At 40.9% G+C, this 26253-nt stretch overlaps 1 protein-coding gene across 3 annotated transcripts in view; it reads left to right on the top strand.

Moving 5' to 3' along the window:
- The window catches only part of RAPGEF5 (Rap guanine nucleotide exchange factor 5), a 235100-nt gene that overhangs the window by 45915 nt on the left and 162932 nt on the right, over nt 1-26253 (top strand). For all 3 annotated transcript variants that reach the window (XM_057304209.1, XM_057304210.1, XM_044387067.3), the window contains exons 2-5: nt 5204-5254; nt 7170-7276; nt 13330-13451; nt 14882-15050. In XM_057304209.1, coding sequence (XP_057160192.1) covers nt 5204-5254; nt 7170-7276; nt 13330-13451; nt 14882-15050 — 449 coding nt within the window. The remainder of the gene's footprint in view (nt 1-5203; nt 5255-7169; nt 7277-13329; nt 13452-14881; nt 15051-26253) is intronic.

Genomic DNA, 26253 nt, shown 5'->3' with positions numbered 1-26253 from the left:
ATAGTTGAAGTGGATGATGAGAGGTTCAAATTGCCAACTCCAACCACGGATTTGTACAGTGGTTACATATTAGAACCACCTGGGGAGCTTGGCGGAAACCGCCCAGGGACCGCTCCTAAAGCTTCTAATTCTGTGGTCTGGGGGTGGGTCGTGAGCTCCTGTTGGGTTTTTCTCTTCGGTTTCTCAGATGGCTCTAATTTATATTCAGGGTTGAGAATCCCTGGATCCAGTGCTGTTTGTGACTTCTTAGTGCCATGAGATGCACTCAGTTTGTCATGTTACTCTTAAATCATCACAGTCTCTTATGAAGGACACCTGTGGAGTAGTAACTACAGATGGGCTTGGGCTGCAAAGTTGGGTGAATTTCTTAACCTCTTGAAGTCTAGTTCTGTTATCTGTGAAATAGAATTAATAATAGTACCTACCTCCAAGTTTTTCACAGATTAAGTGGTATGTTGTATGTAAAATACTTAGCACAATCTGTAGCATTATTATTTAATAGTGTGTAGTCTATTATAGCAGAGTGGTGGCTTTGGAATCAGTCGCTTTTGTTTCAGTCCTGGCTCTGTAACTTTCCAGCTCAGGGACTTTAAATAAATTCCTTCCTTCCTTCCTTCCTTCCTTCCTTCCTTCCTTCCTCCCTTCCTTCCTTCCTTCCTTCTTCCCTTCCTTCCTTTCTCCTTCCTTCCTTCCTCTCTTTTTTTCTTTCTTTCTTTAGAGAGGGAGAGAATGAATCTTAAACAGATTCCATGATGCAGGGCTCAATCTCACAACCCTGAGACCATGACATGAGGCAAAATTAAGAGTCAGATGCCTAACTGACCGCATACCCAGAGGCCCCATTTAAGTTTCTTAATTTCTCTCTCCCTCAGGCCTTTTGTCTGTAAAAATGTGAATAGATGGGTGCAGTTACTATTAAGGGAAAGTGCTGAAGACAAAGGAGGTGCTCAGTAAGCATTTCTGCTACTTTCCCTTTCATTCCATTTTTCTTAACACCTCACTAGGCAGTAGAAAAATACAGTTTTGAGAATATTCTTGACATCGGTGTGGCAAGGCTGTGCCAAGAAGGTGCTATTACAAATGGCCTTGTGGCTGTGACTGATGGTGGGAGCACATCCCTTGGAGCTCCAAGGACGTGGTGGGGGGCCTGAGCCCCAGCAGAGCTTGCAGGAGGGTGGGGCGCCCTGCCCCCATGCTTCCCTTTCAGCAGTTGGCTCCAGCTTGAGTAATGCCTAACTTGTGATGCTGTGTAATTCTCAAGCCTACATACTGGCTGGGGCTTGGTCCCTTTTACCTTGATCAAGCTCTGATTGAGTTAGAAGTGTATCCTGGGGCTTAAAAAGGACTCATAGTCTTAGAACTCCACTGGACAGCCTGCTCAGTCACAGCCTTTATTGTTTGCGTTGGTAGTTATCTCTTTACATAGGGGCCCGCTGGTAACTCTGGAAGCTTTCTGGTTTCCTGGGATTGTAAGAAAAGCAAGTGTACTCATTCCCCTTTGATGTCTTCATCTTCTACTTGCTGGGCTAGAACAGGGAAAAGGCGGGGCTACAGATGACAGAAAGTCATGTCAGGACTGAATTCTCAAGGCATCAATACCTCTGGTAGTTCTTGTTGGTTCCTCTTTGAATAGAGCAGGTCATACTTTTGCAGGGATTGAAATAGTTCAGTCTTTCTCCTTTCTGTCTCCCCTTGGTACCTATCTACTTTAATTCAATCTAAGGAGAATATTAAGGCATGCTCTTTAAGAGCTGGTAAGAAATGTGCTGTAAGTCTATAATATAGTAAGATATTTTCACTCATTCTGGAATGAGTTCTGTGCTTGGTTCAGACCGAGCATCTTGGACCATTATAGTTTAACTTTAGTGGACACCCAACTTTTAAAAAATGAAGATAATACATGATTGCTAACCAGTTACCCTTTTGAGTTATGCCCTTATTTGTTTCTGAAGTTCATTTGTGAATATTAAAGGGTTGCAGTTTTCTAATACATGTTTAACATATGAAAAATATTTGCCTAGAATCATTTAGGGAATCCTTTTCTGTGGTTTACTAAAATGGAAAGGAGAAGAAATAAATTTGAACTAAAATCTAATTTCATTTGTATTGTTACTAGTCTTCTCTCTATGGTAGGTATATGTCTTTCACGAAAATATCATTACATCTAGCTGAAGTAATTCTAGGAAATTGGAAATAATGGGGAAAATAATCATTTCATCTGGGCATTGTATCATGAGATATTGTGGTGAGAGCCATTTAAACAGAGGACACTCTGTATCATTGGGAAGAGCCATCCAAAATTCTAGAGTAAATTAATAGGAAATGAGGATCAAGAAAAAGAATTCATGGGTTTAAAGTGTTGTTTAGAGCCTATGTGTTCTGGTAAATGGATTTAGATTAGAAATGGTATCATGTCCTTGTGTATGTTTCTGGAAGCTCCCACAGTGCCTGGCAAGGAGCTCAGCAGGTCCTTTGTAAATGAGAAATGAATGGAAGTTCATTGCCACAGGAGGGATTAGATGAAGCTTTGGAATTCTCAGAGGGGAAATAAAACCAAGGGGTTCAAAGATGGGACGAAAACAGCTGATGACATATTAGGAAAGAATATCGAAACAGAGAGGGGTGCATTTTTAAGAGTATTCTTGTGATAGATACTCTTTCAGATAAATGCTGGAGAGCAACCCATGAGGTGATTTAGAGCAGTAATTCTCAGATTCCTGTGAGGTGGCCCACCGCGTTCCTCTGACAAAATTACATAATTTCCTAATACCTCTTAAAAATGAGGTCATGGATGGACTATTCCATGTTCTTTTTTCTCCAGGTCTTTGCCGCTTGCTATTTTGGGTCCATATCAACAACTAACAAAAAGTGGTGTCTAAAGCACATAGCTAGGAGCGTTGTTTTAAGTTGAACACATCAGAGCTTGACAGAGTTCTGCAGGGAGCTGTGTGGCTTCCCGGAGCCCAGCTGAGTTTGAGAGCCTCTGTCCTAGAGCGTTAATGAAACAGAGCCCTCCTGGGACCGGTTAAGAGAGCGCTTCACAGGAGTTTCTGACAACAAATGTAGGGATCGTGTTCTGGAAAAGGCTGTTCTTGCGTTGTTGCTCTTGTGGATTCCCTGTGGGCTAGTAGCTTATCTGTCACTGTTATCTAGTCCGCACGGAAGAATCTCATGGCTTTATTTACTCACCTTACCAGTCTTTTGAAACCAGCCGTCCATGGGGAAGTTTCTGTGAAGTAGAATTGTGTGAGTGCAACACTAGTGTGGGGACAGCCAGATTTAGGTTGGCAGCCAAAAGAAAGGAAATGGTTTGCTTTCTTTTGTGAATGTGCCCCTACCTAGTTCTTGAGAACTCGTTTCCACCTAAAAGCTTTTTTTTTTTTTTTTTTTTTTTTTTTTTTTAACTAAATCATGTGAAGTAGTTGCTTTTCTGAGCTGATTCAGGCAATTAGATGAGTAACAAAGACTGTCCGTTCTGGCCTGCCATATTGACTTTTAAAAGTCTCTCTCTTTAGGAGGAGAAAAATCACTTATGATGATTCATCTTCAAATGATAAAGCTAGTGCATATGCAAATTTTAAATTGTTTGGTATTTCAGTAAGTGAATATATTACATAGGCGTAGACGACAGAAGGCCTGAGAAGGGGTGATTGGGAGTGTGTATAGACCACACCAGAGGCGTGGCGGATGTTTTATTTTAATACATGGGAATTTAAAAATGGCCTGTCTACCTTTGTAAATTTCATTTTCTTTGAAGCCTTTGCAAATCTTTAGCAGAGTAAACCAATTGGCATTTCTGGATAGGGTTTGTGTGTTTCTTTCGGCTTAATTAAGTAATAGGGGAACCATGTGGAGTGGGGAAGATGCAGAAGGGAATTGTGCCTTAGATGAAGGTTGGATAGGTTCAGAGGCTGGAGAGGGATGACTGGCAGGCTATGTTTTGTAATCTAGCCAATGATTTTGAGAAGCGGAGGTGGCAGACTAAAAACGATGGGATCTCAAAAGACAGCAAGCCTTGGAATAGAGGTGTAAAGAGCTTTTAAACATAGGTTGGGAGCTCAGTAAATGTTAGTTTCTCTTTTCTGTTCCCCATACCACAATGGGAAACGATAATAGTTTTCTCTTGTGCTGAAGCATATGTGGGTGATGGTGCTGCCTACAGGATCGTTAGGTACAGAAAATTAGCTCCTACAATTCAAATCATTCAGCAGATACTTACTAACTTGATACAGAGATGTAAATATCTATAAGTAAGTGAATAGAAAAGTAAACATTTCTGTGCAAGGTTGTGTGCCAGATGCTGTGAAAGCAAGGCAGTATGATCTGCCAGCACCCCGTCAAGGAGCTTGTGGATTGAGTTGGGGCAAATGCACAGAGAATGACAGCCCGCAATGCAGAGCCTCCAGCAGCTGCCATGCGACTAGTACAGAAAAACAGCTGCAAAGAGGGACAAACCCCAGTGGACCCGGGCAGGTGGGAGGAGCTTCACCCACAAGCTGACTGCACTAAACCTGGCCTTCGAAGTCTGGCGGGATTCAGGGAAGGGTCAGGGAAGACGGAGGGCTCTCCAGTGTGGAGAATGGTGTGAGCAGAGGCAGGCATGAGTGGCGAGCTCTTCTGATAAGTAGGTCTTGTCCTGCAGGGAGGTGGAGGGAGAATACTGGAAACCTGTTGGAGGCAGACCGTCGTGGGTCGGATTGACTCACCTGAGCAGTAAGAGACCCACGGTGAGGCAAGGGGACATTTGTTCAGTTGAGGTTTGCAGGATGGCCTGCGGGGGTGTGACCAGAGGTCAGGGAAGTCCACGGAGAAGCTGAAGCAGGAGTGCAGATGCATAGTGATGAGAGTCTGAGTTAGCTGGTGAAACAGGAAATGAAAAGGAAAGGAGAAACAGAATAAAATCACATGGAGAATAAAATCGCAAGTATGAAAACCTCCATCTTTTCATGGCACTCCTTAAAGTTGTACCCTTTCAGTTGGGAGCTGTTCAAATGGAATAACTTGTCCCATTGGAATGAATGTTGACCAGATGCTTGCACTGAATGAGAATAAGGACATGAATCCAATCGGGCCCATGACTTGAGATTTAAGCACAGTTTTTGGTTTGGACAACTGCTGGGCCTGCCACATTGCAGACATTGTCCCTGCTGGTACAAAGATTTGTTTGGTTCTAATTTTTCCCATCTTCTTTCTTTCAAAATAGACTCTATCGAGAAGAATTTCCAATCCATACCTTGAACACACTCCTTCCCAGGTACGATTCTTTTCTGCATTTTCTGAAACAATGATTTATGAATCCTGGTGTAGAATTCTCTAGTTAACAGCTCTTCCCTTTGCTCCTGGGCACCCTGTCTCCTTCACCTGGTGATGACACAGCTGAAGGTTTTCAAAATGCTCTGATAATCATGTCATGGTACAAGATGTTCCCCAGATAGGGAAAAAAAGTATTTTCCCATCTTCAAGTCCTTATATTAATGCATTAGCAAGGTGGCAGAGTTAAAAATATATTTTTTCAGTTTGCTGTGTTAATAGGAATGCTGTATTTTTAAAATAGTGGATATGTTACACTAAAAACTTGGTGTAAGAGGGGATTATTTATATTTATAGTTATCTATGAGTAGATTATATCTGTGTTCATTGAAAAAAGATGGGGAAGCCTTCATTGTGTTTAAAAATCATTTGCCAAGAGTTCCTTTTTTTTTCTTTCTTTCTTTCTTTTTCTTTTTTTTCTTTAAATAAGAGGAACAGGAGACTGTGAGCATTGTGAGGTCTGGAACTTTTTGACCTTATTCACTACTGCATCCCCAGATCTAGAATGGGGTCTGAGAACCTCTCATTAAGTGGTTTTTGAAAGACTGAGTGAATGAACATTGGTACCTTGTCAGGACCCGCCAGGGGTGAGCTGACTTGTACCTCTTTTAAGATAGTACTTTTTTTTTTCTTCCGAATTTTTATTTAAATTCTAGTTAATATATGTGTAATACTGGTTTCAGGAGTTGAATTTAGTGATTCATCATTTACATAGAACACCCAGTGCTGATCATGACAAGTGGCTTCTTAGTGCCCATCACCCATCCAGCCCAGGTCCTCACACTAGGGTAGTACTTGCTGTCATCTGACTTATCGCAGTTTTTTTGTTTGTTTTATTTTGTTTTGTTTTGTTTTGTTTTTTTGTATATAGTTGCAACATGTTAAAAAATCATTTCCTGCCCTTCACGCTTTCTCATCCGGTTGTTTTTAGGAGGTGATAATAGGAATATTAGGGAAGTGTAAGAATGGGGTTGAAATGTTCCCTCTCAAGTCATAGTCATATACTATTAATTGGTTTGCTTCAAGAAAAGGTATATTTTTTAGGTGCAAAACAGTGTAGGTGCAGAAAGAGTTCACCCAGAAATAAGTAAACGATGTAGCATGCATTCCCAATATATTACTTTTCATGAGCATGAAGACTGTTCGTTTTTATTTAGCTTTGTTTGTGAAGCAGCATTGCACTGTGGAGGACGGTGCCAGTTATAGAGAAAGCAGGTAGTATGTAAAGTCAGACATGGACCTCTCTAGATTTAAGGAGTACCCTCCTTCAGACTCTAAGGATTAGAGATGCATATGGGTGAATTAGAAGATGAAAAAGGAAGTTAAGTAAAATTTTTATCTGCCAGGTAGAATCATGAAGTAGATGAAACCAGGATGCTTGGAATTAACTATGAGCTCTGCAGCTAAGTGAAGCTTAAAAGCGAAGCAGACAACAGCCTATCACATTGTGTCACAGTATGAGATGGTCAGTAGATAGGAAAATGTTATTTTCCCATCGTCCGAGACTTTTACATGAATGCATTATCAATATGGCAGAGTCATATGTAATATAAATGTACTTCGATTTGCTGTATTGATAGAAACACTATTTAAAAAAACATTTTATTCTGGAAATTTGGTATAAAAGATTACTTATAGTTAAAGCAGTTTATTTGGATAATAGTCACTGTAGCTTAATAGCACAAGTGGACCAATAGCAAAAATAAAATGGGTCGTAGTTGGTCTGTAGCTAACGTAGGCTAAAGTGTTTTAAACTCCGGCATGTGGACATGATTTTTTTTATATAGTGTGCCCTTGGCAGCTCACAGGTTGTCATATCATTCTAAATTTACGGAAAATATTTGTCTTTTTCCATTTAGATTTATGGAGAGAATTCTTCTTGTGCAGGAAGAGCATTGAGGAATATTATTATCGTTCAGGCAGCTGACCTGATAAAGGACAGAGTGAACCTCAAGGGATTTTACAGGTAACACAGTTTTCTAACACCTTGTCAAAAATTCTCCTTGAATAAAAAAAAAATGTACTGAAATCATAACCTTGATCACAGAGAGCTGGGCTCTATCAGTACTGGGAGGATTTGTTTGTTTGAAGTGTCTAGTTGGGGTACTGATGGTGATTTTTCTGTTAAACTCAGCCAAATGTTTGTTGACAGTAGACTCCTGGTTCTGAAGTTAGGGTATGGAATCTCCAGGTGCAAGTGGATGGGTTCCTAAGAGAGTGTCTGCTCTGCTTCCTCTGAAATGTGATGTTTTATAATATTTGCACTGGGCATGTGCTGTATTAGGACATCAATAAGCATAGGTCTCTTCTTCAGGGACCTTATGAGGTCTCTTTGAGGACTCTTGGGAGATCCGTGGGAGAGGGATTCTTTTTTTTTTTTTTTTTTTTTTTATGGTATGTTAGTCACCATACAGTACATCATTAGTTTTTGATGTAGTGTTCCATGATTCATTGTTTGCATGTAACACCCAGTGCTCCATGCAATACGTGCCCTCCTTAATACCCTTCACCAGGCTAGCCCCCCTACCCCAAAACCCTCAGTTTGTTTCTCAGAGTCCATAGTCTCTCATGGTTCATTCCCCCTTATGTTTCCCCCCCCCTTCATTCTTCCCTTCCTTCTCCTAACGATCTCCCTGCTATTCCTTCTGTTCCACAAATGAGTGAAACCATATGATAATTGTCTTTCTCTGCTTGACTTATTTCACTTAGCATAATCTCCTCCAGTCCCGTCCATGTTAATGCAAATGTTGGGTAATCATTCTTTCTGATGGCTGAGTAATATTCCACTGTATATATGGACCACATCTTCTTTTTCCATTCGTCTGTTGAAGGGCATCTCGGCTCCTTCCACAGTTTGGCTATTGTGGACATTGCTGCTATGAACATTGGGGCGCATATAGCCCTTTCACTACATCTGTATCTTTGGGGTAAATACCTAGTAGTGCAATTGCTGGGTCATAGGGTAGCTCTATTTTTAATTTTTTAAGGAACCTCCACACTGTTTTCTAAAGTGGCTGTACCAGCTTGTATTCTATGGGAGAGGGATTCTGCTCTAACTTGCCGGGTGAGGATGAGCCCCTCCTTGGCACTGCAAGGAGGGGGAAGGGCAGGTGGCAAATGGTTGGCGTTTCTCCACCTTGGCTTGTGAATAAAGGCAGAGGTATGAGTAAATGGATGGGCTAATGGTTAGTTTTAAAGGTGGACTAAGAGAATGGTCACTTAGAAGGTCTAGGACACATGTTTTCATTTCATGGAGCCATTTAAAGAACAAACAAAAGTGAATTACCAGCTTTTTATTTTATCAAGTAAAGGTATTAAACCATATCAAACAATACCAAAACCAAGTTATAAAAATAGAACAAAAAGAGAAAAAAAATAGCATTTATTATCATTATTTTTTTCTTACAGAAATGAGTTTGCACTATACCATAAAGAATAGGAGGCATACTTAGAATACATGACACCAAAAAAAGTAGGAAAGGGGTGCCTGGGTGGCACAGTCGGTTAAGCATCTGACTCTTGGTTTCAGCTCAGGTTGTGATCTCAGGGTCATGAGTTCGAGCCCTGCCTCAGGCTCCATGCTTAGCGTGGAGTCAGCTTGAGACTCGCTCTTCCTCTTCCCCTTCCCCCAAAATAAATAAATTTTTTTAAAAAAAAATAGCAAAGATTCTCAGAATAAAGGATATTTTGTTAACTAAATTTAGTTTTATTGCAAACTCATTGTTAATATTCCTGTTTTTTCCATTTGTCACAGTTGGGAAAAATTTCATCATGGCCTGGATTTGGGGGATAGTGATTCCCAACCTATTTGAGTAAAAAGACCTCCTTTTTATTGAGACATGATTTAAAATGAACAATTCTTGAGGGTACAGCTTGATGAATTTTTGATTATTATATACATATATGTAACTATTATCCATACCCTAGTTTCTTAATGTTCTTTTCTAGTTACTATCCCATGCTACCAAGTACTTTCTAATCAGACTCTTGGCAGAATCTGTTTTCTGAGGTACCATTGAGCAAGGGTGGGAGGGGAGTTGGGAGAACTACAATGAATTAATACTTTAAAATCCCATATTAAAATTTTTTTTTAAAGATTTTATTTATTTATTCGACAGAGATAGAGACAGCCAGCGAGAGAGGGAACACAGGGGGAGTGGGAGTGGAAGAAGCAGGCTCATAGCGGAGGAGCCTGATGTGGGGCTCGATCCCATAACACCGGGATCACGCCCTGAGCCGAAGGCAGACGCCCAACCGCTGTGCCACCCAGGCACCCCCCATATTAAATTTTTTTAAAAGATTTTATTTATTTGAGAGGGAGAGCACAAGAGTGGAGGGGGAGGGGCAGAGGGAGAAGACGACTCCCTGCTGAGCAGAGAGCCTGATGCGGGACTTGATCCCAGGACCCTGAGATCATGACCTGAGCTGAAGGCAGACACTTAATGACTGAGCCACCCAGGTGCCCCAAAATCCCATATTAAATTACCCACATTAGTACATATATAGGTTTTGAAAAATATAACCTGTGTAAGACATGATCTATTCTGTTGAAAAAGCATGTTTTTGTGTATATGGACTCATGAACCCCTGGAAAAACCTTACCCCGCCCCACCATAAACAATTCATAGCCCAAGGTCTGAGAACCTTCAGTTTAGAGCCTGGGCCAAGTAGACACGACAGGTGAGAAGAGCAGTTGCAGTCATGGCTGGACCACTTTACATAGAGCCTTTTTAATTTTTTTTTTAATAGATGATAGTATCAACTTTAAACCTAATTTTTTTTTTCATTTTTAAAAAATAAAAACTGGTTGGATAAGGCTTTGGGTCTAGCCGTGAGCAGGCTCCTACGATTCTTTTTAGCTACCGCATAAGGCTATGTGTAAGATCTGTCATTGCTCTCAGTTGCTTTATGTGGTCTCCATGGATATAGATTGAAAAAAGCATTGGGAGACGTACATTAATGAGGTTCATGGAAAAGAACCATCCGTCCAAGTTAGAACAGATTTAGGGTTCAGTGGGAGTAGAATGGAGAGAGAGCATGTGCTGTGCTATTTCAGATTCCCAGTGGTTGGGCCAGAACTTCCTATCTTTCATAATCTAAGGATTGATTAGTGCCCTGGGTCTGAAGATAAAGTGCTAATATGATTGCCTAGGATGAGTCATTTTCCTTGTCTGGTGGTAAATTGAGGTGAAGTGTTCCCCATGTACTACATGAGAATTACTTTCAGAACTTTGAGATGTTTTCTATTCCTTTTGCACTGTAGGAAAAATCATACTGGTTTCTGAGACTCCAAAGAAGTCTCTAAATACCATCACCCCATTTACATTTGAGATTAGGGTTCCGTCTGCAGTACCATGAATGAATTGCTAAAAATGCAACCAGAGACAGAAGGAGACGAGGAGAAATCAAATTTCCAGCTCCAGAAATTGGAGCTGAAATGATATTTAGTGTTTTGTTACAGCAGTCGCATTGGCCTTGTAGCTAATCACCTCCGTATCACAATGTTCCCGTCTCATTGCAGCTCTAGTTAGATCGTCATGTACTCAGATGGTTTCTGGATCTAGCACAAGACTGAAAATACACTGGGAGTAGGAACTGGGTGTTCAGATCGCTCCCTCCCATCTATCCCTTTTCTTCTTCATTGCTCTCCCCTAAGTCCTGTAGGCTTAGGTCTGGTAGCTGGATTGTTGCTGCCCTGGTCAGCAAGTCAGGAGAGTAGGTGTTCAGTGCAGGCGCACCTCACCGCATGCTGTTTGCTTTGGTGATATTAATGATAGTGTTTATCTCTATTCCTAGTGGGGTTTTCCCTGGTGCAGATGGATTGTTGAAGGACATTTGAAACATAACTTGATAAAGTTGGAGGGTAGAGGAGAAGGGGGTCAGGAACAACTGAAACAGTAGCTTGCTGGCTGGGGTGGGGGGCTCTGACGAACTGTTGTTGTCATGGCAGCACTCGGTGATATGTTTTAGCGTGTGGACTCAGCCCTGCTCCCTAAGCCAGCGTGAGCCTTTCCCAGTGAGAAGGTAGAGCTTGGGGACTGAGGCTTTGTAGTCACCAGTATCACCTAGGTCCCATTCAGCCACACTGCATCAATCTATACAGTCACCGAATCCCCCAGGTGCTCCTAAACACCATTCTGAGAAGCCACAGTCTGGGAAACTTCTTCCCCATCTCCTGTGAGCAAGGCAAACACACTCATCCGTCTAGGCACCTTTTGCAGTTTGGCAGTTTGGTTTACTTAGTAAATGTTTGGTTGTGCCCTGTTCCGGGTGGTCAGACACTGAGAGCAGGTCGAGGACTGGATTGCTCTTAGAATAAGGATTATGATGATACAGTGTTTTAATCCATGGGATAAAAGTGCTTTACAAGCCCAAAGATGCTGGCTAATTGACAGAGGTGTTGAGGAATTAATTAACACTTTGAACCTTTAACATGAAAGGTGTCTTATAGAATTAGAAGTTAATATTGACTGTTTTGTCTAATTGCCTAGTTTATTGTGATCTGTTTTCTCCTTTTTCAAAACACATCCATTTATTTGACAGTTAATCTTTCTAATGGCTTAATGCTAACCTGCAAATAAACGTGTCGGGTATTGCCCTAATTGCCTTAGAGTATCTTTCAAATAGTGACACGTCACCAAAAAAAAGAAGAAAAAGTGATGCTTTATCAAAAGCCGGAATATTTGTTCAAATATCTCAGCGGAAGGGCACCTGGCTGGCTTAGTCGGTAGAGCTTGCGACTCTTGATCTTGGGGTCGTGAGTCCAAGCCCCACCTGGAGGTAAAAAATAAATAAATAAATAAAATAAAATAAACCCCAAACCATAAAACAAATATCTCAGCACAAAAGTTTATTTTTCCTTTTACCCCTGAAAATGTAGTACCTCGTGGCATTTCTTCAGATAGTTGGTTACTGTGTGATTTCTAGGTATTGAGGACCATGGCCAGTCACAGAGAAATAAGCAGTATTTTTCTGTTTTAGGAATAAAATAAATGTTGATGTGTTTTGCTCCTTAAATACCAAATATAGAATAAAGGCAGCCATTTACATGATACGTCTTTTTTAAAAAAACATTTTGATGACGTTTTCATAAGGGAGAATGATTTTCAGTGAAATTTCTGCAAATGAAAACCATATTTCAGGGAGTTGTCTTCTTTTGGGTTTTCATCTGAGGCTGATAACGATGAAAAAGTAGGCATGAAAATACTGCTTCTCATGCCCAGATTGGGGCATGCTTCGAATATAGTTGTGTATTTTAAGACAGATTACAGGGGATATTTTTGTGAATGTGGTTAGTGGCATCCATCACACACATCTGGGTTTATGGCTCTATGAGTTTATGATCTAGGCTGCTTAGCTAGATTGCTTAGACAATATTAAAAAGAATAATGGTCATATTTGTTCTTTGGGGCACATTTTAGGATTTAATATGTTTGGAGAGTAGCAAACAAAACTCATTACCACTCACTATGGTCCCAACTTTGTGTAATGTTCTTGGAGTTATTTTGTTCTCCAAAAGACTAGATAAAAATCTATAAAGAGTTGAACAAAAGTTTATCACCATTACCTTGAGGTACTAGTCTTACCAAGGCAGAAGGATTATCTTTATATAAAGGATTGCTGAATTTATTCCTTCATTTGTTCAAACACATGTTTTTGAGAACTTGCTATGTGCCTGGAATGTTCTAATTGTTGGGGTTTAACAGTGAGTTATACACATAGTCCCTGATATCCTGAAAATGATTCTGAAGTGAGGAAAGCAGCTATTATTCATTCAGAAAAATGTGTAATTACTAAATGGTAGGTGATTTGAAGCAAAAGTATAAGAGGGTATGATTCTAAGTTTCCTTAAGGAAGTGATATTTTAGCTGAAATCAGAAAGATGAATAAGAGGTCCCTGTTCATTTATTATTGAGTCCCTTGTTTAAAAAAGCACATGACCAGGATGATATTAAATGTCAATTCTTCGGCAAATGAGCGCAACAGTGTCTTACTATGAATGGCTTTCCTTTTGTTTAGGAGGAGCTGTGTTGGGTCAGAGCTGGTAGACTGGCTTCTAGAGCACTGTCCTTTTGTCCAGTGCAGATCTATGGCCATAGGGGTCTGGCAGCTCCTACTGGATATGGGAATTATGCTATCAGGTCAGTATTACATGTTTTGAAAGCATGGAAACATTATTTTATTAAGCCACCAGAACAAAATTTACTTGCTTTTCTGGAGGATATTACAGCCTGAACGGAAATTGTTTTCACAGGTAAATATTTGCATTCTCTCACATTTTATAAACAAAAGTGACCAGTCATCTTTCGATTGTTATTTCTCACACCTTTTGTGAAAATAATTAGGTACTTGCTGATTCATAGACTACTTAATGTCTCAGAGTCTTCTCCCTTACCCCCTCTTCTACTTAAAAGGCTGCTCACAATTTTTTTTTAATCAGTGACATCTTTAGTTGCTCTAAATGTGTGAGTTATCTAGGTGTTCGTTAGAATAATTATCAGAAACTGATTTTATGAGTGGAATGTTATGCCATTTTAATTGACTAATCATGAACAATTAGAGATATGACCTATGAAAATTAGCTGTTTAAACAGAACACAAAATTGATGGCAACTAAAATAGATGGCAAATAGCTCTTTTCTTAGTTGAGCCTGGGGAATTAAAGAATTAGAAGTCAAGTAATCCGGATTCTTTATTTAGCTCTATCATGCAGGTGCTAGTTGGTCACCAGGAAGCCCCTTTGTCCCCATAGGTAATAAATATTGAGTGTCAGAGCATAGTAAGGTTCAGAAAGTCATACCCCAAGCCCAGTATAGCACAGATGGGGATGTGGGTATAATTTCAGTGAGTTCTTAATACCTAGCACCCGATCCTCTTAGAAAAGCAGTAACTACCTTTGAGGAGTGTTACCAGCTTGCTTGTGAGGTTCATGTTTCTGGTGAGCAAAAATATTTGTGTCAGTGGTTTTTTTTGGATAAGTCTCCAATTCTTGATTCCTTTTAAAACAGCCATGGTAGCATTGACATTTTATGCTAGATAGTTCTCTTGAAGGGACCTGTCCTGTACATTATAGAATGTTCAGCAGTATCACTTTCTCTACCCACCTGTAGCACCCTCTAGTAGTGAAAACCAAAAACGTCTCCAGACATCGCCAGATGTCCCTGGGGTGGCACCGTTGCCCCCGGTTGAGAACCATGGGCTTAAAACCTGGGATAGTGTTGTATTTGTGTATCACTCAAGTAATTAAATATATTCGTTTGCTTGGAGACACACAAGAAATTCTCCCCACTTTCTGAATTGCTACCGTTTTCACCTGTCTGTGAAGCAGAAGAGTCATAAAGTACATATGCATATGCCGGCTAAAGCCTCAAGTAATAAAAGTAGGTTGGTCAGGAAGTCCCTTTTAATTCAATGGGGTTGTGAACATGAATGGACTTAGACTATATAATTATAGTCCTACCCCTGGGTTCTCCCTAATAATTAGTAGGGCTTTCAATTTATTATTTGGTTTATGACTCTCTAAATAGTAGACTTTAAAAAAACAGATCCTCCTCTTTTTGGTTTCCAACAGTGGACCACAATTTATACTTTCAAGATACCTATGTTTTCTACCAGTTTTCTTCTGATGAATGTAGCTACTTGTACTGTGAATTTGAAAGAGAAGAAGAATGGCAGAATGGTGTCAAACTTTTACTGCAACTTGTGCCTCTTATTCCTGCTAGAGCTGGCATCTGTGAACTGTAAGTAGATGTTCTTTTGTTCTAATATAAAATTATTCTCACTTAGAGACTATTTCCTGTTTCTAGGGACTGTGCTCTGCTCTTTAAGGTCACCATCTCCTGTAAGAGATAGCTGTCCCATCCCCATTTCTCAGATGCAAGTTCAGAAAGGTAAAAGAAATGGCTAGAAATTAAATCCAGCTAAAAAATGGCTGAACTGATATTCAAATCCCAGAAGTTCATGCCTCGCCAGCTGCACCATGCTGCATCTAATTTAATCATCACTGTGTGAGTAGTGAGCTAAATTAGGAGTAAAGATGATTTGGCTGAGGTTGAAATAAAATAATAACTGACATATTATCTGCTCTCCAAATCGTGACTTTCCTAGGAAAGAGCTCAACAGACCTTTCTGAAAATAAGCAAGAAGCAACATTTGGCAAATTAAAACACGTGAATCACTATCACATGAAGATAATGAATCACTATATGATTAAAATGAATTAAAATTCATTAGAGAAGACTTGGGAACAGGGCTTGAGTCATGATATGGTGCTGTTGACATGTCTTTATCTCTCCGTGGAATTCATGATAAGCTTATTTTGGAATAATGAAATTCAGATTAAAATTTTCCATCAATAACTTTTCCATATTCAGTTTTCAAAATACGTTCCCATGCTGTTGACTCTCGGGTCTAACATTAGCAGGGCAAGTGGTATCATTTTATCTCATGGGTAGGAAAATAGGTTCCAGGAGAAACACCTACAATCATCACAAAGATGAGTTACTCTTAAAAAAAAATACTGGACAGTTAATCCAGCCTTCTAGAAAAGAAATAAATGTTAGAATATTAATGAGATACCATGCTAATAGGTTGATTGTAGAAACACATCTTATGTCAGGAACTATGCTAACTGCTTTATATTATTTCATCTTCAGATGAATTCTAGAAGTTACTACTATTGTCAACCATTTTGTGAGGAAAATGAGGGACAGAGGTCAGGTGACCTGTCTAAGGTCACACGAGTGGTGAGTGGAACCTTATGGTTTGAATCCATGTCCATGTGACTCTAACACCCACTCTTTTAACACCTGCCAGGGTGTGTTCCAGGAGTGATGGGGGTCATTCCAGCTTCCCCTTCTGAGACACTATAAACAGAAACTGTAAAAATGTTAGACTGACTCCAAAATGGTTGACATTACAACCACCACCGCACATAGAGGACCTTGGAATGGTAAAGCAAAATTCGAGTGTAATTCTTCACTCAGTTGTCTAAGTACAGAAGATGGTCTTTAGTATAAGATGCTTTTAATAGAGGTCAGAATTTCCTGAGAGAAGTCAAAGAGTATCATACTAAACTTTAACAAGCTTTCCAAGAAGGAGTGTGTGCTTCGGAAGCTAGAGATGACTGTGACTTGCTTTGACGCCGTGGGACTGGCATTCTCTAGTAGCTCTTCTTAACCATTTCCTGTCCTGCATGCAGGATGGAAGAGTGTCCAGTCGCATGGGTGTGCATGGGTTACCAGGGGCATAAGGGCAACTGAAATCAACTTGCAGGCAGTCCTCAGAGTTCGCTCCAGTGCTTTCTCCCTGACGCGTACAGCAGATTGGAATGCCATTGAGTGAGATGACCTTGTTATAGGGAAACCCTGAGTCCACTCTAGATTCTAAAAATTATTTTCAAAAATTTGGTTCCTAATATTAATTCCAGATTATCTGCAGTCATTTGTCACACCGATCACTGAACAGAAATGTCATGCTTCTGGAGTTGAGAATCACCGTAAATGTGCTTTAATCGGTGGATTTTTTGTTGATGGTGGTGGTGTGAACATGTACATTGGGCGTGGTCATTCCTCTGGGGCAGTTGTCATTGGGGAGCTGTGGATCCATCTGTCCCATATTATAACTGCTAACTATAAAAAGATAAAATTAATGAACCACTGCAAGTCTTTAATGGCAGGAGATAGAGTATACACATATAAAATATCTGTATATAATATTACAAATAAATAACTTTTTTCTATGCTAGAGTTACAAACAAACCTCTAAGCTAGGATAAAATTTTTGGCTAAATTTTGGAAAGCCAAGGTTTAGGTTATTCAGACTTGGAAGAAATTATTGTCAGAGAAAAGTGCCCAGGGACACTGTCCTCTTCCAGCTGTGATGGCGCAGCCTTCCTGTGGCTCGATGCATGTGATTCCCATTTAACTTCTGCTCTCTTTTGGTGATCCCCATTCATTCTGACCCCCATCTCACACCCATTTATTCCCTCCTGCCCCTGTGGTACTCCTCTCCTTCCTCTGCCTCTTTCCTTATCTAGTAGAATTCTACCCACCCCTCAAGGGGGAGCCCAAGTCCTACCTTGACTACAAAACTTCCAATGTCTGCAGTTCCTGTCAGTCTTTCTGGTAAGTAATGGCTCTTGCTGTTTGCATCCAAAACATTTTCCATTCTTCTGTGTCATTCGTAGTCCTCTGTTAACCATTCTGCTCTCTTAATCCATTTTTATCAATTCTACTGAAATAGCCTTGAAAGTCCTCTTGATTCATTAACTTGCGTCGTCTATTCCGGAGCTGAAAATCCTGTCCTGTGGTCCTTTTACGAGCCTTTTGATATTTGAAGGCTATTAAGGTCTGTGTATGTGGTTCTGCATTGGGTCCCTCTAGTTTGCTGTCTTCTAAATCTCTAAAATTATGTGAGGAAACCACTTAACATCTCTATGTAAACACAATTCTGTACAAATGTATTTTTTTTAAAGTGGATTTTTGTTTTCCATTTAGAAAAATGTTTAAAGCAGGACAGCAAATGAAGCTGTTGCAGGTTTCTGGGCTAATTTGAGGGAAAAAACCTCCTATTCTATACAAAATAACTTTTGCATCCAAACTGAGTAGATAATTTGAAAGGAGTGTCGAGGGTACTATCTCTGGGAGAAAAAGTAGCAGTCATGGTATTTTATTCAAACCGAAAGCCAAATCAAGTCATCCAGAATGGACTTTTTTCTAACTTTTTTTTTTTTTTTGAATTGTGTGTGGAGGGGTGGGTTGGGGGTTGGTTAGAAATGCCGAAGTGACAGCATAGCGGACGGCAGCCTGACAGTTCCTTCAGGACTAGTGAGCACTTGGAGGATTTACTCTGTGAGGGAGCTTGGCTGTTGCCGTTCAGCTGCCTTTACAGCGGCTGCCGGCTTACCAGGGGTGGGAGCGGTAGGGCTCTGAGTGGACGGAGTCCATGAACCTCCAATACACGAGAACTGTATCCTCCAGTTACAGGGCAGGTAACATTTAAGCTGTTATTTAAAGAGTTCTAGAGGATTGCTGAAATGTAGCTCGGGCTACACGCAGACATGTAAAGAAAAATGTTATGTCTTCATTTGTCCTCTGAGCAACTGTTACTGATTGTCCACGCGAGCCTCCGCCTTGCTAGGTAGCCAGAAAGAAGGGAAAGAAGCCCCTAGTTTTAGTCTAATCCAGTTAGAGTATTCTAATAAGGTAATTTAAAAGGCTGTGGAGCCTATTTTGGTAAAAAGGTCAGTCTGTGCCCACTCCCTGTTCCTCAGCAAGACGACATCTGGTATGTGGGGAGTGGTTCGGGTCTCTGAAGCCTGGTAGAGGAGGCTCCTGTCAGGGTGGGCCCTTTCCCATCCGCACTGATTTTGCCTAGTGGATGGGCAGCCACTTGCCTAATGATCCCTGAAGTATAACTGGGGTGTTCCGTTGGCATCTGCTGTGGAGCCTGGGGCTGGCACAAGTTGGGTTTGTCCATGCTGGCTGGATCAGCGTCTGTTGGTCCTGCCTGGCTGATGGGCCTTCCTGTGTACCTCTTGGCATTGCTCATGCTCCTGAGGGGTCTGGCTGTGGCTTCCACAGTTGGCCTGTTCAGCCACTTGACCTCTGTTGAAACAGCTCCCTCTCATAGCGTCCCAGCCTGACTTTTCCTGATTCTAACTATTGTTCATTGTTGTTACTCTTATTTAGCAGTGCACTTAATTGAATGGTATCTTAGCCTTCAGATTCCTAACTAACCAGCTCTAGGGAAAGCTCAGTCCAGTGGGTTAAGATGAATTTATTAGCGGGGCGCCTGGGTGGCTCAGTCGATAAAGCGTCTGAGTCTTGATTTCGGCTCAGGTCATGATCTCAGGGTTGTGACCGGGAGCTCTGCATTGGGCTCTATGCTGGGCGTGGAGCTCACTTAAGATTCTCTCTCTCTCCCTGACCCTCCCCTCCATTCCCTCTCTCTCTCTTCCCCCTCTTAAAAAAAAACAAAAAAACAGAAAACAGATGAATTTATTAGCATTCATTATTTCATGCTCTAGGCAGACAAGCAAAAGTGTACTTGAGGTAGGTGGCACAGTGTGCAGGGCATGAAGTCAGAAGGAGCGGTGGCATGCTGAGGCTGCGCAGGGCAGCTTGATGCGCTCGAACGGTGAGTCACAGTGAGAGGAACTCAGACTTTAAGAGTGGGGAGCACATCTCAGATGGAGCGCAGGGGGGTGTAGACCCATAGGGAAGACAAGCATTATCTTTACATTGAATAAAGAGAATGACTTAACTGTGTATCGTTGGTTCTGAAATAAATAAAATACAGTTTGTTGCTTGAATTCACAGTTAACACTTTTATCGTGTATTTGCTTAATCATCATGTACAGAGTTCATGGGTCTGTGATCCGTTTCTATGGAAAAGGGGTCTCCCTAATTAAAAAGTGGGGAAGAATTGGCTTAGTCACTTGGCCTAAGCTGGCCTGGCAGTGATAACAATAATAAAATCAATAGTAGCAGTAATGATTAACACTTTTTACAACAGGAGTTTGAAGTTACAGATGAAGGAGCTGAGGCAAGGCGGGTTACATAACTTGCCAAAGGAACAGGCCTCTGTACTTGGTGGCAGTGACGTGCTATGAAGGCAAAAGGTGAACTTGGAAGTGACCTCTATGGCAGTGGTTCTCAACCATGATCCTTTCAAAAAGAAGGAGGCATAGTCTGAGAAATACTGAACCAGGCTTGGGATGGAGAGCTGAGACAATCATATCAGTACTTCATATCAAGTTCTAAAGATGAGGCAAATGTACAGCAGAGTTGAAGTCTACCGTTTATAAAGTCAGCCATACAGAAAGAGCTTGGTTAAGTGATAGGAAATGTGAATGGTAATTAAGTCAAAGTTGTAAAATACTATGTAAAGAAATCAGATTAATACCATTATGATGAAGATTTTATCAAGCATGGTACTTACTACCACTTGGCTGACATTCCTGAAATGCCATACATTTAGCTTCATAAACATTTATATTTGGGAGGGAGTCCGGAGTCCTTAGATAAGTGAATTTGCTCCTCTTCATTTCTAGGTAAGGAAAAGGGGCAGGGAGAAGAAGGTCTGGGAAAAGGCAACCACTTGTCACCAATACTCTTCCTCAACAGGCATACACTGAGCATCAGGTTCGTGTGAAGTACAAATTTGTGCTTGGCCCTCCGGAGATACGACCCTATGTAAATCATGTAAAGCCCTTTATGAAGCCAGCATTATTAGGGCAAAGTTCAGAAAGAGAAAATGAATGTGAAAACCGAAACTTTCTCAACAAATATTAGTAAATGGGATCCAGCAATATATAAAAGTGATAGTACATCATGAAAAACAGGAATTTATCCCAGGAATAAAAGAATGGTTCATAGTTTAAAAATCAATCAGTATAATTCACCAGATTTAGTCTAACAGGAAAAACTGCGACAAACTCCATAGATACAGAGAAAACATTTAAAAAAATTCAGTATCTATTCAGGATAAAAATTCTTAGAAAACTAGGAATATAAGGAAACTTCTTCAGTCTGATAAACCTTACGTAAAACCTATGGCTTACATCATACTTAATAGTGAAAGACTGAATACTTTCCCACTAAGGGAACAAGGCTAATACATCTCCTTTTAATCACTTCTCTTCAATGCTAGTCAGTGCAATAAGGCAAGATAAAGAAATAAAAGGTATACAGACTAGAAGACAGACGAAAGCCACCTGTCTTTGCAGATGACCTAATTATATAAGTAGAAAATCCCAAGGAATCTACAAAAAACCTACTAGAACTAATAAGCAGGTTTAGCAGGGTCATGAGATACAAGGTCAGCATGCAAAAATCAGTTATGTTTCTATGTACTAGCACAAAAAACACTGTGAAATACTTAGGTACAAATCTAAAAAGTGTGCAAGGGCTGTATGTCAAACACTTCATGAGTCTGATATAAAAAAAAAAGATCTAGTAAGATTTAAATAAGAGTATCTCTCCATGTTCATGGACTGGAAGACTCAATTATTATTAAGACCTTAATTCTCCCCAGACTGACCTGTCTTTTCAGTGGCAGTCATCTCCTTGTCTGTTGGCCTCACCATACCTGCATAATAATAATAACTACTTTCGGAAACACTGACTTCTGAAGGGGGAGTGTCCTGGTGCTCAGTCCCAAGACCTCTTTCTCTGCTCTTACTCTGGCGGTGCCCTCACGCAGGCCTTTATTTAATATCCTCCCCACTGTGGTGATTTCCAAAATTCAGATCCCTGTCTCTCCTTGGCACCCTACATATGCTAATGCCACCACCACCTTCCACCCTGTCACCTCCACTCCGTGTCCTTATCCCGCCTAACTTTGCCTTGTCTACCTGACATGTTTAAGCAAGGTGAGAAATCCTTTGGCATCCTTAGTTTCTGAACTGGTGCTCGATTAACATCTTCTAAGTGGAGATCAACTTCAAGTCCACCATTCCTATGTCCCAAATCTACCTTTTATACTCCTGACTTTTCCTAAATAGATTCTCATTTTATGCTCTTTGGGGAAGAGGAAATAAATACTGGATGAATAAACATTTTTTTGAGTATTTCTCAAAAAAAATTTCATGGTGGAACTTGGTTTAAGTTTTGTGTTAGAATCATAGGTGAAGAAAATTTCCATTTGCTGCTTTAAATTGTATAAAAAAATGCTATGAAATCAGCTGGTCTTAGTCTTTGTTATTACTCATCACCCCCTCTCCCAAGGAAACACTAAGCCCTCCAAAATTTCCATTGTTTACAGAAAAGGCTTATTCTAGATGTGGGAACAGATTGCTTATTTTTATCAGAGTACATAATTATTTAAGAGTAGTACAGGAATTTTAACAAAAATTGAACTTTCAGGCCTCGTTGTGCCAGCATTTGAAATATAGCTGCTTAATTAAATATTAACTATTAATTCTCAAATCTTCAATGTAAAATGCAAAAATATCAATAATAACTAATTTTATTCAGTTTTGGATGAATATATAGCTATATATCCTGACCCCAGCGAAACCCGTCATATTCACATTTTACTAGTGTTTGGTAAATGGCCTCTGTAAGCACAACTAGTAGCCTGATCCTGTGAAAAATTAACTTTCCTTTAGAAGATTGAACAGAAGGTTGTATTCATGATATCAAAGATCACAAGAAAAATCTAATTCTCATTTTTCTACCATCCCACTTTTTCTTTTTTGTCATAAGAATTTGCTTTGTTATGCAAAATAGATGTGTCCAGAATATAGATGTTAGAGAAGGGACAGTACTTGAGTGGACTTTCTTACTCTTCTGGGATCAGTGGGTGTTAGATGTGGTGGAGATTGAGTCTGTGCTCCTAGAAGAGCATTCTCTTTGGTAGTGTCTAGGACTTGGTATCAGTGATTTCTAAAACAGAAAAATTTCAAATCTGGCCCAGGAAATATTTCTGCAAGAGAAAGGCCTTGAAGTTTCCTTGCCGGACAGTCAGCAAGTACAGAACAGACTCTGGGTTGTCCCAGGAGAATGTGAATTGTGGCATCATCTGTTGACTTAACATCATTTGTTCTCAGTTTGGTGGAGGGGGAGCCCTTCTTTCTGCTCAAAACTCATTCTTCTCTCTGGGCTGTGGGTCCTACCCTTCCTTGGAGACTTCCCTTTCCTGCTTTCTCAGTATCTCTCTGTTGGCTCTTCCCTTTCAGCAAACAAATGATTCCTTTAATCGTAATAACAAGAAACAAACCAACCTTTGATTTTATATCCTCTTCTGGTTACTTCTCCATCCTTCTTGTTTGTTTTACAGCCGAAGTTCATAGCCCTCAGCACAAAACAAAAACTCTTAAGCAGTATCAGATGAGGCCCTGACTGGTCTGGCCTTGGCCTTATCTCCTGCCATTTCCTACTTCCTTGTCCTGGTAATCCTGCTGCAACTCCAGGGCCACTCCTTATCCATCCGAACCTTACCCTGGGTATCACTTCTCCCAAGAAGTGGCCTCTGACAACAGCAGATAAGGCTAAGTGACTCTCACTTGTGTTGGCAGAATATCCTAAAGATGGATTTTGCTAAACCCACTGATTGTTTTGTTTCCCTATGTGTGTGTGCTATGCATCTCCTGTTTGTTGTGGGATCGTGTTTGAAAGATTCCTGTATAGTTTGTCTTGGTTCTGTTTTTTTCCATGCCCTAGAATTTCATCAGCCTCTAGCAGAGGTAGTCTCAGGTCCATCCTAAATATTGTATTTCCCTCCAGTCCCTCCAAACCAAACAAACAGCACAGGACAGCTCAACATCAGCCCGGCTTTGGGGGTTGGTGATGGTGGGAAGTAGTGAACAGGCCTGCCTGACATCCCCCTAGAACAGACTCTTCCCTGTTAGAATTCTGATTTGGAGATGGGCATGTTCCCCACCCTCCTTGGGTCCCAATCTAGAATATCTCTGTTTAATGTGAAGGTTGATGTGCAGTGTGTATGCAAGAAGCGCTCAGACACAACCGAAGCCCCTGGGAGAGCAGTAATAGCATTTTACGTGAAAGCTGACCAAGGCCACAACTCCTGGTGTTAGTTCTCTTTGTAATGTGCAGCTCAGAATAGTATTGGCACAGGTGCGTCTGGAAGGTCGTGGATAACCACTCAGCTGGTTTGGCACGTGCCAATTATGGACAGTTTCCACCTCTTGAACTACTTGACTCCAGATCTCTGCAATTCCAGCAACCATAAAATAGACATTTAACACATTTTCCTAAAGGAACAATGTTATGCATAGTGGTAGCTCTTGGCAGCCCACATAGGCTATTCAATGTTGAGACACAGATGGACAGACAGAACCCATGCGTTTTTGAAGTATCAATATACAAATGTAAAGTATTATTTGGATAATATTTCCATAATAAAATGCCTGCAGTTTTCCACCCTAAAATACCATGAAACTTCTTCCAGTTAAAAAGGAAGTAGGGTTTTCCAACTCCGAGAGAGTTTTAGTTGCTCTTGAATCTTTTTTTTTTAAAGATTTTATTTATTTATTCAACAGAGATAGAGACAGCCAGCGAGAGAGGGAACACAAGCAGGGGGAGTGGGAGAGGAAGAAGCAGGCTCATAGCGGAAGAGCCTGATGTGGGGCTCGATCCCGTAACGCCGGGATCACGCCCTGAGCCGAAGGCAGACGCTTAACCGCTGTGCCACCCAGGCGCCCCTAGTTGCTCTTGAATCTTAAGGCACAGATATTTTGGCCAAAATCTGGTTGAGGAGTGTGGGTTCTGTCTCTCATATAGAAGATGTATGACAAGCTCTATTTTTAAGAACTTCATTGGAATAATTTCAAACCCATTATACTACTTCTCATGAAGGAATTCTCACTAAGAGCATTCTGGGAAGCCCTGCAGGGATACCAGTTAAATCCAAGTTGTTAGAAATTATACTGGGCCAGAGTGGTATAAAATAAATTCCATTGCCCAGATAATGGCCCCCGGGTGCTGCCTCCTGGGGCTCTTTATTAGAACTCAACCCTATGTGACTACTGAGCCGTCAGAGCTGAGAGATGTTCTTGGGTGGGGACTTACTTTTCTGCTGCAGGATGAATTGTGCAAATGACTGTCAAACAATTGGCTGGGTTGTAAACTGTTATTACATCTATACTGTTATTCCTTAGAAGAAGATGGGGGGGGGGTTGATCCTTGTAATGCTATTACTTTAAGATACTTTCAGAGTTAGCACATCTTTGGTATTTTATATAAGAAAGTCATGGTTGGATTTGAATGATGAGAAGACCCCTGAAAGATAGAACTGCTGCAGGGAGCTGGGAGAACGATGGAACAGCTCAGGGAAAGTGTTCTTGAGTAGAAGCAGGGTCCTTCCGTTGAATTGACTACAGATAAAAAGCTAATACCTTATGCAGTGGTAGTCCTGGGATAGTGATTCATGGAGCATTCCTTGAAGTTTCAGGTACTCCATTAATTTATTCAACAGTTATTTATTGAATGCCTCTAATGGACTAGATTGCGTTCTAAGTGTCGGGGATATAATCGTGAACAAAACCGAAATGTCTCGTCCCCTGGAGCCTACAGTCAAGTAGGGGAGGACAGACAATGTCCTAATTAAACAGATTTAGGTTGGTTAAAGGTAGAAAACTTTATGAAGATACATAAAGTAGGAAATGAGAGATACGTAGATAAGGGTCAGGAAAGAAGTTGACAGAGACCTCAAGGCTGTGAGACAGAAGTGAGGTGCATATCTGAGGGAAGAGTGCTAGGTCAAGGGGATAGCCAGTGCCGAGGTCTAAGGTAGAGCATTAAAGGCAAAGCAAATGTGAAGGGAGGGAGAGTTGTCAGCAACTCTAACGACTTCGGTTTTATATGAGGGCGATGGGGAGTCATTTAAGAATTTTGAACAGAGGAGGAACGTGATCTGACTTACATATTAACAAGACCACTCTGGCTCCTGGGTCCAGGTAGGAGATTAGGTGTCTGGGACAACAGTGGTGGTGGTGCTAGCAGTGGTGAGAAGTGCTCAAATGGAAGATACACCTGGAAGGTAGAGCTGATAAGATTTCAGGATGGCTATAGTGGGTAGAGTGTAAGAGAGCAGGGATCAAGGATAACTTCTAGCTGGAAGGAAGGGATTGTCGTTGATTAAGGTGAGGAAGACTGTAGAGAGGCAGTGGTTGGCTTGGTTTTGGTTTTGTTGGGGACTGGTTAGAATGATAATGTGTTCTGTTTGATGGTTGAAGGGACAAAGGCAGCTTTTGCCATTCCTGTATCCTCACATTGGCACCCTTAGATACTGCAGACCTCTCAAACTACTGAAGACATCTGCCCAAAGTACAAGCACTCAGGACTTTCTGTTGGAGAATTACTGGGCCTGGCATGGGCTGTTGGTAAGCAGGGACCTTGAGAAGCAGCCATGGGAATTCGTAAATCTGTGGTGCCTGCTGGGCCGGAGCTTCCTGCTGGCACAAACACTCTGGGATGG

The sequence above is a fragment of the Ursus arctos genome, unplaced genomic scaffold, assembly GCF_023065955.2.
Source record: "Ursus arctos isolate Adak ecotype North America unplaced genomic scaffold, UrsArc2.0 scaffold_3, whole genome shotgun sequence".
Classification (NCBI taxonomy): domain Eukaryota; kingdom Metazoa; phylum Chordata; class Mammalia; order Carnivora; family Ursidae; genus Ursus; species Ursus arctos.
Note: the sequence above shows the minus strand (reverse complement) of the source record. Positions and strands in the feature narration are given on the sequence as shown.